The 16,122-nt window shown below is 40.3% G+C and overlaps 1 protein-coding gene across 2 annotated transcripts in view; it reads right to left on the minus strand.

The window, feature by feature from the left end:
• sipa1l1 (signal-induced proliferation-associated 1 like 1) overlaps positions 1 to 16,122 on the minus strand; it is a 72,865-nt gene that overhangs the window by 20,642 nt on the left and 36,101 nt on the right. For both annotated transcript variants that reach the window (XM_056763690.1, XM_056763689.1), the window contains exons 2-7: positions 5,847 to 7,574; positions 5,013 to 5,143; positions 3,870 to 4,058; positions 3,174 to 3,348; positions 1,091 to 1,194; positions 837 to 994 (exon numbers count right to left, since the gene is read on the minus strand). In XM_056763690.1, the coding sequence (XP_056619668.1) occupies positions 837 to 994; positions 1,091 to 1,194; positions 3,174 to 3,348; positions 3,870 to 4,058; positions 5,013 to 5,143; positions 5,847 to 7,329 (2,240 nt within the window). In that variant the 5' untranslated portion in view covers positions 7,330 to 7,574. The remainder of the gene's footprint in view (positions 1 to 836; positions 995 to 1,090; positions 1,195 to 3,173; positions 3,349 to 3,869; positions 4,059 to 5,012; positions 5,144 to 5,846; positions 7,575 to 16,122) is intronic.

Here is a 16,122-nt window from a genome sequence, read left to right on the forward strand (position 1 = left end):
AACAACACAGAATGAAAAGTCATTTCTTCACCGAAGCCGCAGCATGAAAGAAAGCAGCGTGGGTTATTTCAGAACAAGGCAGAACGCTTCAGAAAGCACAGCTTCCACAGTGAAGACGTCATTTTGATAGTTAAAAACGTTTTATGTTCATCAGCACCCCGAGTTCTGTTCCACTCAACGGCTCATTTTAAAATCTATGCATATGTATGTAGTTTGTGTATTTGGGGTGTCCCAATATTGTCAATAACTGTGATATTAAAAACATGATTATGGGTACTGTGTTAATTTAACACACATTATCGTTAATCATTTTGCACTTGTTTAAACTTTTGTTTAGAGCTACAGGCTCTCTCTCTCTCTCCAATCATTTTAAAACCCATTGCTATGATAGATAGAATCCGAAATTTGCCTCTGAAATATTCGCACATTAAAATATTAATACAACCTCATCTTGTGTCAACCACATTTACACACTGTCTCCGATATTTTCGTCCTTCATAAAAAATTCAGACTGGGTTTGATTTTTCTGCGTTTTGCGCAGATGTTTTGACAATTCAGAGACACCGTACAAACGAGCATCAAATATATCCTATAGACAGTCCTATTGTGTACATGTATAAATTCTCAAACTTATTGTACGCCCAGGTATACCCTATATGTGATTTTCACCATAACAAATCACAAAACTATAAAATAAGGCCCCCTTTGGAGCATTTGTGACCTATAAAACAACTAACGCAACTAATCTCTATTCTGATCCGTCTTCTCCCACATGTTTGGGTACTTGGGTACTCATCCCTATATATACTTGGTAGCACACAGTTCAAACCACTCACCTGTAGCATGCGTTTTCCGAACACGGGCTGTGTGCTCGAACAATCACAAAGACATGCTGAAAGTGTGAGCGGATGTTCTTGGGGCTGAAGGGTTTCGCTCCCGGCTCTTGAAACACGATTGTGACAATATCATTTCCGATGTGTCTCTTTCTCAGTAGCTTTGAAGCACAAACATCACAGGTTAGGAGTCATAATGGGTTTGTAAAGACCGGAAGAATTATTTGAAGTAGCAAGTTTGTCTTTAGATGGCTTACCTGCTGTTTGTTATTGGGCGTGTAGGGCAGCATTGTAGACACGTGGAACATGATCTCATAGTCTTTAAAAGTTGTATACAAAGAGTGTGTTCCAGTAGAGTCGGCTGCAAGAAAAAGCTCACGTTCACATTGTGATACTTATACACCTTTTATGTGTCCACCTGTCTGTCTTTTATTAAAAACTTTTCTTTACGTCTGAAGGGAACAAAACCTTGATTGAACCTTTCTTCATGTCTTAAAGGTACAGTGTGTAGCATTTTGAAGGATTTATTTACCAAAATGTAATATAAAATACAAAACTATGTTAAGAGTGGTGAAGAAATACCTTACAAAATGAACCAAAATGTTTATATTACCTTACAATGAGCCATTTTATGTATATACACCGCGGGCACACCCTTACATGTAATTTATCAATGTGCACAGCCATGTTTCTATAGTATCACTACACGGACAAACTGAGCGCGTTTCGTTAAACGAAGGATGCAGGGGACTATGTTCTTCTTCTTCGGCTGTGTTTTGGAGGCAGCTTGCAAAGCCACTACATAGAAGGATTAGCAGTAGAGGAGGAAGAACAATAACAAAATTTACTTGTCGTGTTTTTTATTAGAAATAGAAACGGTTCTTTGTTGCAGTAAAAAGTGAAATTTGCCCTAATGGCGGATCACATATACTCTGCACAAGAGCCGACAGAGCGTCAATATGTGTCGTCAAAAAAGAGAAAATACGATGCAGCAAGGTGAAGTTGAGACAATAAAACGGCGGAAAATCCGAATAAACATTTGGGCTTTTCACAAATGGAGGACACTGAAGCAGGAAACGGGTTTGCTAAGCGATGCCGAAGTTTCTGCTGGACCGGTAAATTTGTCTCATTTCCGCAATATAAGTGAACTGTTTGTTTGATAGCTTTAGCTAATAGATGAGCTGATCATCAAGTGAAGTAGCGTTTTTCCTTGTACATTTTTAGCACTTTGTAAATGTACTATAAGTCCTTGTTGCACGGCCGTGTGCAAATCAAGTTACAAATCATGTTTACAATCATAATTTGCATAAATCGGGTGTAAATTATATTATAATACTGCTTAGCTTCCACATCCTGTATTGTGCGGTCCTCCCTGGATACGTTCCTCTCCCTCTTCCTCTCCCTCTTACTACCTGTGTTAAGTCCTTTGATTGACTCTGTGATGATGAGAAAAACGTCTGCTAAGACTTTCGTGGTTAGATTACACGCCTTTAGCATTAGCAAGCGGTTTCAATAAACTCCAAATTACGAACCAAGATACCGTGCCAAAAAATGCTATGCAAAATAAGCGAATAAATCACTGACACGTTATTAATTTTAATTAACATTTTTCTTTGTAAATTAACCAGGTCACTTGACTTGCAAACCGTAGCTTCTCTAATTGGAGGGGGAGGGGGGTGGCGGAGCTGTAGGTTGCAATTTCCTACATCGCCAATAGTGGCCTCTGAAACTTACATACAGAACCTTTAAAGGATCAATTTGACAATCGCACATCCTGCTTTTAAACTGCTCCAGTCTATAAACTCATCTCAAGACCTCTTTTCCTGATCTCTACTCCACCTGACTCAAAACCGTGTCCAAATCTGTAAAGCTGAGGTCTAAGCTTTCCGCCCCGACTTGGCCGCATTAGCGGTGGAGGGAGCTCTGTGGCAAGGATGTCAAGACTGATAAATGGAATTAGAGGCTAGCTTGTGATCCCAGACAATATTCCTCCCGGTCGCATGGAAGAAGTAAAGGACGGGTGCCAGGCACCGTGTGCATGACTGGGTCTGGAGGTTCCAACAAAATCAAACAGTTATACCACGAGATGACTGCTGGTGTTAGGATCCACTCTTATTTCAATCACATCAGTAAACTGCTGACAGTGGATGGACACAACCCGTAGTGTTTTCGGACAGCAATCCTGTTGGAATTTATTACCTAGCTCCATAGTCTTAGATTGACATGAGCTCAGATTGATTATGCGTTTCGTCTCTTTAACAGCGTGGTTGTAATCACACAATGCCTCCGTCAGGCCTCACTGGCAGCTAAATAAACCTACGTTATGAGGTTAAGACTCACTTTTAGTGTCCAGCTGGGCACGGTATTTGGAGAAGCCCTTAAGGCGCACCCGTTCCCCCAGCAACTGCAGGAACTCTTCAAGGGCGGGACCTGCTGCTTCATTATTGTACATCTCCTCCTCGCTGCTCTGTCCCGCCTGACAGTACATCACTCCAACCTTCAGCTGGAAACTGAGCTGCACAAAACAGAGCAGAGAAAGACCATTAACAAACAAACAAACAAACAACAAGACAAACAGTAGGATATTTTCACTATTGTTGTAGCTAAATGTGTAACTTTTTTGGTTACAAATGAACAAAAAACAGTAAGTACTTAAAGAAACCAATGTTCAAAACTGTCGCTTTTCTTTGCGTCGATTTGCAACTGTAAGCTATAATGATTTATAATTTGAGCTCTCAAAGATACATTTTTGCGGTCATGTCAGACTGTCAGTATGACATCATTTGACTTCAACAAAAAAGAAAACGGAGAAATGTAAAATGTACATTTTACTAGACCTACATGAAAATAATTACATAAAGTAACCTGCAACTGTATGTTATAAACAAAAAATGAGTGTCATCTGTGATATGCCGAGTAACTATATCATATCTTGTATCATTATATAACGTAATATATTTAATAAATGAAATTTAACTCTGTAATCGAACAAAGAAATAACAGTGGTGAACGGTAAAGAATATAACATCACAATACCCCCTGCTCATCCAGTTTCATCAGCTGCTCTGTGACCTTGGGTGTGTTGAGGGCCAGTCGGAGACAGTGGGCATTGAGCTCGGGTACAAGATATTCCAGCACCTCCTTAAGAGGCAGACCTCGGGCTAAACCATGCTTAGAGGTGGAAGGCACAGCGTCCTCCAAGATAGATCCGCGTAAGGTTGTTAACTATGGGTAGAAAGATGAAAGACGTGAAGGAGAGAAGCACTTCAGATTAAAATGTCAAAGCTGTTTCAAACACATACTCTACTAAATAACAAGTGTAATGTAATAGGTGGCTGTATTGCATAAAGCTGGTTGATCGTCAAATAAACATTTATATTGTGATAGCGATCAGTTGTCTGAATCTAATTCTATTAATATGTGATTATTTGTCACACAAGCACCAGGAAACAAAATATTGATTGAGATTCAACATTTTTAGTTCATATTTTATTGAGTGTGACATTCAAGTAACATTGGTATAACAGCTCAGAAGAGCCCTCAATACCCCGATGTCACGAGTCTGACCAATCAGACTTCAGTATTTCATGTAATAAGTAATTATATCAGACCTTCAGGGAAAATCAGCACTTGCTACTTCACAGTCCAACCTATTTCACATTTGTACCCGCTCATTACGATTCAGGAACGTAAAACATTAAAAAAGGTGCCGTAATAACCGGAAGAAAAGTTATCTACAAAGGCAATCGATGTCTGCCCACCTGCCCATCTAGAAATAGCAGTGTAAAGCCCACCGCGTTGGGATGTGCGTCACCTCAGTCGCAAAGCTATTAAAGCCCATCGGAATACATGTGAATCACAAGTAGCTTCTATAAATTAGACTGAGGTCACATTTGAGAGCTTTTTCTTTCTCTGCTTTAATTAGAGAGATCTAGCCAGCATCCATCCATTTAAAGCCGCTGTCAAAAGCTGTGTGCGATTATGAAGAAGTATAGTGATGATGAGCCAGCCAGGGCCCCGTGTTCTCACTAGCAGAACTCGCTATGCTTCTGAACATGTTATATAAGACGGCGGTGGGCGTCAGACCTGGATCTCGCTCACCACTGACTGCTCACGAGGATGCACTTTGCGTTGAGAGGCTGGCAATATGAAAATGATATTTGGCTTGGATGAGCTTACCTCGCTGGTTCTGAAGATGATTCGGAAATTGTATTGCGGACCGTGTTCTTTGTGGTCGTCCAGTTTCTCTCGACGGATGCTCACGGCAACTGGTCCCAGTGTTTCATCAACACCCAAGTAATTCCAGTGCTCTGAGGATTTTTGTTTAAAGGTCAGAGGGGAGGTTCGGACAAAAATTAAACTTCGTTGTCATTAACACACATTTATGTCATTCAAAATATACACAAAAATAAATGTCTAAGATTTGCTTGTACATTATTTACCACTTTGAAATACTAAAACAATGCTGGTTCGACACTGGTCTAGAAGAACTTTTTGAACAGGATGTTTGAACAGAAAACAACCAATTGAAAATTCCATGAATCAATAGTTATTTATATGTGAAACAAAAAATGAAAACCAGTGTTGCTGGACCAGTATTTACATTTTGCAAAGTGGTCTGATATGATCTCCCAAGAACACAAAAAAGAAATTCTGAGCTGAAAACACTTTTTTGGAGTTTAAAGCTTTTAATCTTCAAAAGGATACAAAACACCATAACAATACATGATCGCATTAAAAAGTGGGAAGAGTACAGTTCTCAGAATTTCTCATTTTGTATTTCACTAAGCACCGAAAATAATATGACTTTGGAAAAACATGAGGGCATGTAAAATGGAACAATTCACATTTTGGCACAAAACACGCCATACAAATCAGCCAATTTTTAACAAGATCTCTATAAACATATTGATGTTTGTTTCAGGTAATGCAAAATCTCCATTAATATCCCCACTGAGGAAACCTTCCTGAAACATCAAGAGTAGAATTACCTCAAAAAGCAAAAGCACTCACCTCTCAAGTAAAAGTACTTTCTGTAATAATAAGCACCCAAGTCCACATGTTCAACGATGTTGCTCTTTCCACGATCATGATGGAGACTCTTGCCATCCTTTGGTGCTTCGAGGACAGCCACCCCTGCGTTGCTAAAATGTGTGTCAGGAGCTCTTTCAGGAGATCCATCTTCATCTCTGGAAGAGCTGGAGGCGCCGCTCCCGATACTGCCCTGCTTCGAAGGGCTGACGTTTCTCTCTCCCTCACCCCCGATTTCGTTCCGGAAACATGGACAGCTGAGGACCAGATCGTTGCTCTTGTCGTCACCCGAATCGAGAGATGGCCCGTCCTTGACATTGAGCTCTTCCTGGCTGCCGCAAGGGGAACCGTACGCCCCGCTCTGGTTGGATGAGAGAGACGAGGTGTTAGAAGCCGAGGCTGCAGCTGCAGCGGAGGCACCCGTGGTGGTGTTCTTCCTCTTGACGGCGCTTTGCCGACTCTGCACGGCCTCGTTCAGGTCAAACAGAATGCTCTGGATGTCAAAGTGGGCAAAACCCTTGTGGCAGATCCACGGTTTGGGAGGTGGACCCGCGTCGTCAGACTTTCCGTCCTCTGCGTCGGAACCGGCGCGAGAGGAATCCCCTTCGGCTTTGACACTACGCAGCTTGCGGAAGATGGACTCTCCTCCCGTCTCTGATTTCGAACGGCGCTTCATGTGTTTTTCTCGTTCTTTCAGGCGACTGGCGGGACTGCCACGCGGAGGACCCAGAGGTCCGTCGGGCAAATCGAGGGCGGTTTGTTTATGAGCAACCGTCAGCAACTCGCTCAACTTTTCAGGAGCCGGGCTTCGCTGGTCGGGAGCATCCGTCTGGTATCCTTTGAGCATGTCGAAGAAGCTCTCACCAGACACGCCATGTTTGTCAATGGACGAGGTACTGCCGTATTCTCTATGCATGGGTGTCCAGCCTGAGAAAGACCAACCCTCGCTGCCATCGCCATCCAGTTCGCTAATGGTGATGTCGCTGTTGCTGCGCTGTCGAATGCGACGCATGCCCTTGCGGGGCGAACCGAGATAACCGTCTGGAGAGAGGAAGCGGTTGTCTTTACCTTTGCTCTGCATCTTGTGCTTCAGCGTGTTGTGAATGTTACGTAGCATGGATGAGTCCTGGGGGCTGATCAGGTGACCAAGCTTTGTTGACAAGTTGCTTTGGGCACTTCCTGTGGTGGTTGAAGGTGAATCCGTCTCCACCGTGATGTGCCACACGCCCGCTCCATTTCCGCCACTTCCTCCCCCTCCGCCATCTTTCCTAGGTGGCCAGTCAGCAACACGTGCTCGAACGCCCATTTTGGGAACGCCGGGTGTGCCGGACAAGTGTGTGCTCTCGCTGCGAGGTGGCGGAGCACCTCCGTTGGGCAAGCGAAGACGGCGGGTGTAGAACTCATCTGTGGCGGGAACAGAGCCGCCCACAGAGCGCTCGGTTTGGGAACGCTTGAGACTCGTCATGGTACGGTTATGTGGCGGAGCTCAGCACTGGAGCATGCCCGCGGTGAAGATGAAATAATAAAGCTTAGGGAACATGGGCAGCCACTCAGATGGAGAGCCCGGAGAATGGAGCGCAAACAATGGTGGGATATAAAAGAGAACTTGAGGCCTGATGCTGCGTCTCTTTGGCTGAATCATGCACGTGTCGTGACCATTTTTGTGATGAGATCTTCTTATTCTCCTTTTCACTTTATGTAGATGTGGATCTGAAACAAAAAAAAGGGGAGGAACTTATGAGCATAATGTCTTGATGTTTAAATCAGAAAAACAAAACAATGAATAATGACAAATTAGAAATATAAAAAACAAATAAAAAGAGATAAAAACGACACATAAATCGGAGACCACTGTACAAGGAAAGTCCATGTGGATGCCAACAACTACAAGCAGCGCATCCAAGACTAACATAAATGTAACAATAGACTTTATCTTTCGTTTTTTGTAAAACTCATACAAGAGTGACATGTTTTACTTGTTTTACAACCAACAAGTACCTAAAAACACAAAAATGTTTCCTTTAAAAATAGTCCCGAGGGAAAATCAGCATGTGGCACGTCTGTAAATTCAACATAGAGTTTCATAGACACTGCTGTGCCAAAGGGCATATTACACCACGTGAATAAATCAATGCCGCCCACGGCACGGAGGCAAAACACGGCAGCAAAGATGACCAGAAGTCATCCAACAGCTTCAAAATCTTCTGCCACACGATGAGAAGTGAAATACGGGTAACACCACATCTAAATACATGTTATCAACTAGCTCCACTGTCCTCCATCCTATTGTTCATTTCACTGCTCATTTGAATAATATAGTCCTTTAGCTCGCTTTAATGAACTGTACAATCCTTTGGATAAAAGCTTCTGCCAAATACATAAAAAATTAAAACTCTTGTTTCATAATGGTTACTATCATACAGTAGGGTTAAATTTTATATTTGCATTTAATGTTTCATTAGGTTAGATTAAACCATTAAAAATGAAATGTATGATTCAAAATGGACAGAACACTAAACTTTCAAGGTATTCGTTGAACAAAATAATTTGGCAAAAGCAAACTGCAGCATATCAGGGGAATAGGATTTATCTGAATATACATAAAACGCATAAAAAAACAGAAAGCTTATAAGGACAAATGAATACACTGATGACAATGTTGTTAGTATGTTTTGAAGACTTTTTTGCCCATCCTCCAACTAAAACACGCAACATGCAATATGAATACAAAAAATTGAATACACCTTTAATAAAATATTTGATTAAAATGTGAATTGAGAGTTGGACATTACTAGCCATTACTGTATGTACATTTAGTCATTTAGACAGATGCTTTAATGCAAAGCGACGTACAAATGAAGGAAAGAAATTGGAACAACAAAGACAACAAAAAGCACAAGTGTAGTCAAACTGGTCTCATATAGCCCACCACAGTATACAAAATAAAAGTTTCAGCCGATTCTTCAAAAAATGGCTACAGTATCTGCTGATCTTGTAGCAGTGGGCAGATCATTCCACAAATGTGGAACAGATCCAGAGAAAGTACATGAGAGTGATTTTTTTGGGATGGCAGAGCGTAGGGATATGGTGGGTACATAATTCTGTATTAACTACTGAAGATATGGGGGTGCCTAACCAGTGGTGTTGTAGGCCAAGAGCAGAGCTTTGAATTTGATACGAGCGACAATAGGGAGCCAATGTAAACCTAATGAAGAGAGGAGTGATGTGTGGTCTCTTCGGTTCATTCAAAACCACTCCTGCCTCTGCATTTCCTGTAGCTTTCCTGTAGCTCAGTGGAAAGAGCATTGCGTGAAAAACGCAAGGTTGTCGGTTCGATCCCAGGCGATTCCAAATACCTATGTAAAATGTATAGGATAAAGCAATGCAAGACGCTTTTGATAAAAGCGTCTGCTAAATGCATAAATGTAAATGTAATGCATTCTGGATCATCCGTAAAGGTTTGGTTGTGCAAGCTGGAAGTCCAGCCAGTAGCGCATTGCAATAGTCCAGTCTGGACAGGACAAGAGCCTGGACTAGGACTTGCGTAGCATGCTCGGACAGGAAAGGTCTATTGGAATGTTGTTTCAAATCACCAACTTCCTGTCACTTGATTGCAAATTACAGTGAATCTCCCATTACTTTTTTGTTTCAAATCCCAGTCAACAAGCTCACCAGTATACAAGCCCTGCTATTAAGGCCACACAGGTGAAATGCGAACACTGTGGGTAGCTCAGCCTGCAGCGCCACATTATAATGCGCTACGGACGCATATTGTTCCCACATGACAGGAGAAGCTCTGAAATGTCAGTTTCCTTGGTTTCCTGGCAACCTTCTGTCGAGTGTTGTGCTGCAGACTGGCTGTGCTGCTGGGTTAACCATAATGAGAAAACACACACACCAACACCTACACTACATAATTTACCACATCGGTGCTTCACAACATATACATTAGTTACTTAATAATGTATACATTAGAAAATATTAATGATCAGGCGAAAACAGACCTTGAACACAGAAAGTAAGACTAAGCATGCAAATACGCTAATGAAATCCTTTCCCAAATAGGGAGTCAGTTTGTACAATAGACAAATCCTTCTGAATCACTTGACATTTGAGTTTATGAATCACATTCGCAGCGATAGACAGAGTATGCGCATTGATGAAAATATGAGATAACCTCCAGTCGGCGACTCCCTGACCTCCCGATGGCTTGAAGGGGTGCGGGGAAGTGAGTTTTGTTGACACACTAACCCCAACACACACACACACACACACACCCTTTTCCTTTTACTTCAGCGTAAATGAGGTCATTGCTAAATTTTCTTTCTTAGAGAGAATTTTCTCACATGAACGCTGATGTAATAATTTTGGGAGGTTACAGCGCAGGTGCTTCTGCAAGGCCAGGAGCAATTCTGTAGCTTAGTCATTCACAGCTGCCAAATTACAAACCACAGCCTGACAGATGGGAATAACACGGGCTGACAGATCTTGTGTAAGCTAATGAGAGAGGTACCTGTGAGGGAGACAGTGTGCAAGGCAAATATGACTAACGCAGCAATGAGCACATTTGCTCTGGGAACAAATGTCTGACAAAATGCTGCCTTATATAGCACAGGGGCTTTCTACAGTTCAAATATGCTACGCGGCGTGTGGGACGCTGTCGTAATTCGCATTCCCAAATCACAAATTCCCCTCATCGTGAAGGACTCTTAAGGGAAACCTCTTAATCTAAGCCTGAACTAACACTTGAGCTTTAACTAGCACACTAATTGGTTCGCACTTGATCAATTGAATCAGGTTTATCAGTGTAAACACCCCGTCAATGATTGTTAGTTGAATGAAAACATTTTCATGTGCTGCACAGCAGGCGAAAATGTGACCCTACCTGAGAAAACCCAATATCTGTTTTCAACATTAAATCATTGTACATAATGTAAAGAACATTCTGTGAAAAAACATCATCTTAATATCTTTCATACTGACTGACTAAAATCACGTCAAAGATTTAAATCATGGTAAAATGAATGCTTGAAATCAAACATGGAAGGTGCTGTGCCTTTAAGAGAAATCCACCTCCGATGTAAAATGAGAACCAACATTTTTCAGCGATTTTGCTGTCTGGTCCATGTTGTTTTTACCTCCCCATCCATTAATAAAAGCCTCTTTGCAGAGCCTGGATTACACCATGACAGATTCATAAAACAATCTGTGCTGAACAAATGGTTTAAGTAAGGCTTAAAATGATCAAAGTAAAAATAAACTACAGTGGCTTGCTTCCGGAACACTGAGATCTTTCAGCTCCTCTAAAAAACAATACAGAATAAAAATACTTCCATCTTTCTACTTGTATATCATAAGTTCTTTGAGGGAAAGTCTCTCCTCATTTAGCCTGAAGTTGTTTCACACCGGCAGACATTATATGGTCCCACTGAACACAAAAAAATCAATTTTAAAGAGTTTTTGTAACAGGACAGTTCTGGGGCTGACTTCCAATGTAGGAAATGAAACTATTATGGTAGTCAAAGGTGCCCCAAAAGGGTTTTGTTTCCTACATTCAACTAAATAACTTCTTTTGTGTTCAACAGAACAAAGTAGTTTAAACAGATCTGAAACAACATAAGGGAGATTAAATGAGGGTTGACATTTCATTTTTGGGTGAACTATCTCTTTAAGGGATGTTTAGTTTGACCCTTTAACCATTAACCGATAGTAAACGATTTATAAGGTATGTTTATGTTTTTAAGTTAATAATACATTTTTAATAATAATTTAGTAATACATTTTTAAATAACTATTAAATCATACATGTTTTTTAGTTTTCTGTATGGTGAAAGAAAAGTATGCTATAGCCTACACATGTTAACTCACGGAGCGTGCAACCAGTTGAAAAATAAATGCCCTCCAAAACTTTCCGAGACAGATTAAAATACGATCACGCAAACCACTTGACAAAACTGACGAAGTGTAACTCATCTGATTGTTGAGGCCCCATTTCTCCTACAAACGGAGTGAGTTCGCGTTTTAAATGTAGACTTGCGACATTCTTTGTCTTCCTGGCGTGTCTACACCGCAGCGAAATGAAACTTTGGTGCTAGGAATCAATTTACCCTTTACATAAGCTTATCTCATGAATCCTTAGCATCGACAGCAACCTGTGGTTTCCCTGCCTTCTTTTAGACATGTCGTAAAAATACGAATGTGAAATATGATTAAGTAAAAAATAACATTTGTATTTTGCGCGTGTATAGAAAATCAGATTTATATCGGTTTAGCCAAGATACGGCTAAGTGCCCTCTTTGGATATAAATCCTGGCTGGTGGAAAGCAAATGCGCCTTCTGGGGCGTTATCTCTTCATGCCCGGGACATCCGTGCCATCTAAAAGGGTGTTTTCGGCCGCGGGTCTAACTGTCAACAGGCTCCAGACTGTCCCCAACACACATAAACATGTTACTTCATCAAATAAAAACTAGTCAAGCTTTGGATTGAGGTAGGCCTGCTTCTTTATTTGATGAAAAAACTTTGTAAGATCTTCTGTGTTTTCGTTTTGTCAATTTGCTAATTGTTTACGTTATTTTCTTGCCTGTTTATTTTACGACTCGACTTGGATTTATATATTTTTAGGATTCTCCATTGTACAAAAATGCTGTTAATGTGATAATTTGTGAATACAGGTGCTGTTGCAGATCTATTCATTATGCTGCTATTTTTGAGCACACACCCTCGTCAACTGTAGCTGTGTCTCATTTCGAAGTCCGAGAACCGACACTCGTCATCCAAACATTAACTGTTAACTGATAAGATTTTATTATTAAATTTGAATAGATAAAATTACACACAAACTCGACCTCCAGAGGACGCAGCCTAGATTTTATTAAGATAAAATCTAGTTTTTATCTTACACTCGTTTGGATGACGAGTGTCGGTTCTCGGTTAGGGAAATTATCCGAAATTAGCATCCCTAATCCCTTTAAGAAGAACTTCCTGCTTCCTTATTATCCATTAAAACTAGATTGATAAAAAAGAGAACATATATCTGATAACCAGACACTCATGAGTTCATTCATTTATTCGTGTGATGCTGTGTTGTGTGCTGACGTTTTACTAGCTTTAATTTATTTTGGTCAGTTTTAAGTTCTGAATAGTTAAGTACGTTTTCGAAATCTTTCAAATCTTTATGAAATTTTGTGTTTTGAGATAAAAATGTTGTTACTGCAAAGGTTCAAATACCCCAGAATGACTGCAGTAAACCATACAAAAATAATGGAGGACTCAAGGAGGAATTCTGAATCTCTGGAGGTTTGAAGGAAATGCGGTACTGGGCTGAATTCCGTCGACATCTCGTTGAAAACACCAAGGAAGAAAAACAATAGTACAGAGCACTCAAGAACAATACGGCTTTCAAACAAAATGGACAACCGCTTTTATGTGAACAATGCTCTCCGCACATGTTTAACAAAACTGCATTGAAGTGGGTAATTCAGACAATTTTTGGACTTTTGAAAAGGGCACATTCCTATATCCTGCAACACCAGGACAATTGACTCATCTGCTCTGTTCCACAACCATATGGACTTCCCATCTCCAAAAAAAAAAACTTTTCCTCTCCCTGTCACACGCATCTTGTATCTGATCACATAGCCCATATTAAGAGTCACCACTTCAGGCCGAGACACCTGTGACACCAACGACACCTGTGGTGGGAGTTGTTAGGACCGGACGCATCACAGTCCTGCAGACATGCGATCGCCTGCCTCAGACAGCTGCGGCCTTATATGAGAATATGATTAAAGCTTCAGTTTATGACTCACCTTGTTTCAGAGAAGAGACTGGGGGGTAGGCAGGCTTCTGTCATAAATAATTTGCTATGTAGTAATAAAGACCTAATTTTCTTCAGCACTGACCAGCTTTTCTGTTATCTGAACCTCACCGAAATTTGTTGTAGGGAATCTGACTGATGTGGTTGTTGCGGAATTGGCCAAAAGAGATCCAGTCTCATTCCTGTGCTCTTACAAGTGGACTTCATGTCAAAGCTGCCCTGCATTTGCATAAAAATAATTGCGATTAATGGTTTAATTGTTTGTTATGTCACTTCACTTTGGGATAGATTTCCAAAAATGAAAATTCTGCCATCATTTAAACACCCTCTTGACATTTTAAACCTGTGTGACTTTCTTTTGCAGAACACATACGGTAAGAAGATATTTTGAAGAATCTTGCTAACCAAACCACAGAGAACTCGTTGACTTGCATTGGTTTTGGGTACCAACATTTTAAAAAATAAGAAAGAAATTCGAAAGATGAGAGATTTTTAGGTGAAACATCACTTGAAGTAGGTATGATGACATCGTAACCACTCGCGGCGAACATTCTGACTCAAAAATGTGTTCCAAAAAAAAACATTCAATATCGACCCCTGGCCACCTGGTGGTAGTATGTTTTTCCTGAATACGACGATAACTACATCGAGTGCAAGCCGCTGAATCGTTGGACACTTCGGGATTTCAGCCCTAATGTAATTTCAGGTCACCACGGCTTTCAGAAAATTTGCGTTGCGTTCAACCGGTCGGTGGGCTTCATCTAAGCTTTGGACACTAATGAAAGGTAGGTGGACCTAAATACATAAGTTTTATCTTGTTACTTACGAATATCCATCGAAATCCATTGAGGAGAAAGTATTTAACTAAATTGCGGAAATTGTGTAGTCACATTTGTGGTGGGTAGATTAGCGGAAGTATGCAGCGCCGTTCTAAAAAAAAAAAAATTCTGTATTCAACTCATTCCGACGGTGTTTTTCTTGAACTTATTACTCATGCTATGTAGTTTAATATGTACATAATATGTGTTGTATGAACATGAAATAACAATTAATTTTGATGTGTTTAGTTGATTTCTCTTTTATTCTCAAAATAAATGTTTATGAATATGAATGAACGCTTATTAATTGTATTTGTTTTGAGTGAGGTACCATGGGTCTGATGTTTTGAGTGAGGTACCATGGGTCTGATGCCCATTCCAGCTAAAACAGTATATTTTCATGATTTCATTTGAAAGAACTAACAAAATTCTAGCTTCTATTCAAATTTCATGCAAATATCTGATAAAATAAGGAAGTTACAAGCAAAAATGTGTGAATAATAAGCATTTTCGGTCACACGACTTCTATTCGAGTTAATGTTAACTATTTCACTATATTCCTCGGTATTATAAATATCATAACTTTCCAATCCTCAACTGATTTTCACAATTCAGGTGTCGTCGGAAAGGGAATTTTCAGCTCTGTCTAGTCATGTGATCCATTTTGAGCTTAGGGGTGTTTGAAAATTTTGTCATCATACCTACTTGAAGGAGACACACTAAACTTAAACACTAATTTCTTCATAGCAAATAGGTAGAACTGACAAAAGGGGGCAATCCCTATAACCATTTTAGTCATTGACTTTCCAGAACTTTGTGCTAAATTCCAAAAAAACAACATAAAAGCATTTCTGATATTCCAAAAGAAGGTCTTTCCTTCAGTGTCAATCATCACATTTCTTTCCCAACGCTCTCTCTTAATGGCAACCAGCTGTGCACCTCAAAATCTGAATTGAGAAGAGTGAAAATGCGTCTCTGTCATGCTTTGTGCAGTTTGAAAGACAAAGCCAGAATTAGCAAAACACAAGCAACAATAATTTCTAGTGGCAAATCAGAAAACATTATTCCTCGGTTTCTTGAATGAGTGACATTTCAAAGCCTCATCTGTGTGTGGGCAAATAACAAACGTCACGAGCAACAACATAATCCTGCATTTACACACAATTTATTGGGAGAAATATCATCTTAAAGACACAGGACTGGTGTGCCTGGTGCCTGATGATAAAACCCCTTCATTTTAGCCAATCAACTGCAGAAACAGCAGAACACTGTGTTTATCCAATAAAAAGAAACCTCACACACAGCAGACTGAGGTTGACGTGGTCTCCCACTCACTTAATGTTTTCTTTTTGCTTTTTCATGTCTCTGTCCTCAACCTCTATGTGTTTGTCTATCTGTTTTCTTTTCTCATAACATATTCAAAGAAAGAATATATGAATGAGGCCGTAATGCTTTGTTGGGTTGTTAATGTGTCAATCAAAAAACGTGTGTGACTTGAAATTTCGAAGTCGCTTACAAAACTGAAATTATCCAAACAAATTTGACATTTTTTAGATCTGAACAATCCACCCAATTCACAAGACCACAACTGAGGCTTCAGAGATAATAGTAAACTATTTTGCA

The sequence above is a fragment of the Triplophysa dalaica genome, chromosome 13 (genome assembly GCF_015846415.1).
Source record: "Triplophysa dalaica isolate WHDGS20190420 chromosome 13, ASM1584641v1, whole genome shotgun sequence".
Lineage (NCBI taxonomy): Eukaryota > Metazoa > Chordata > Actinopteri > Cypriniformes > Nemacheilidae > Triplophysa > Triplophysa dalaica.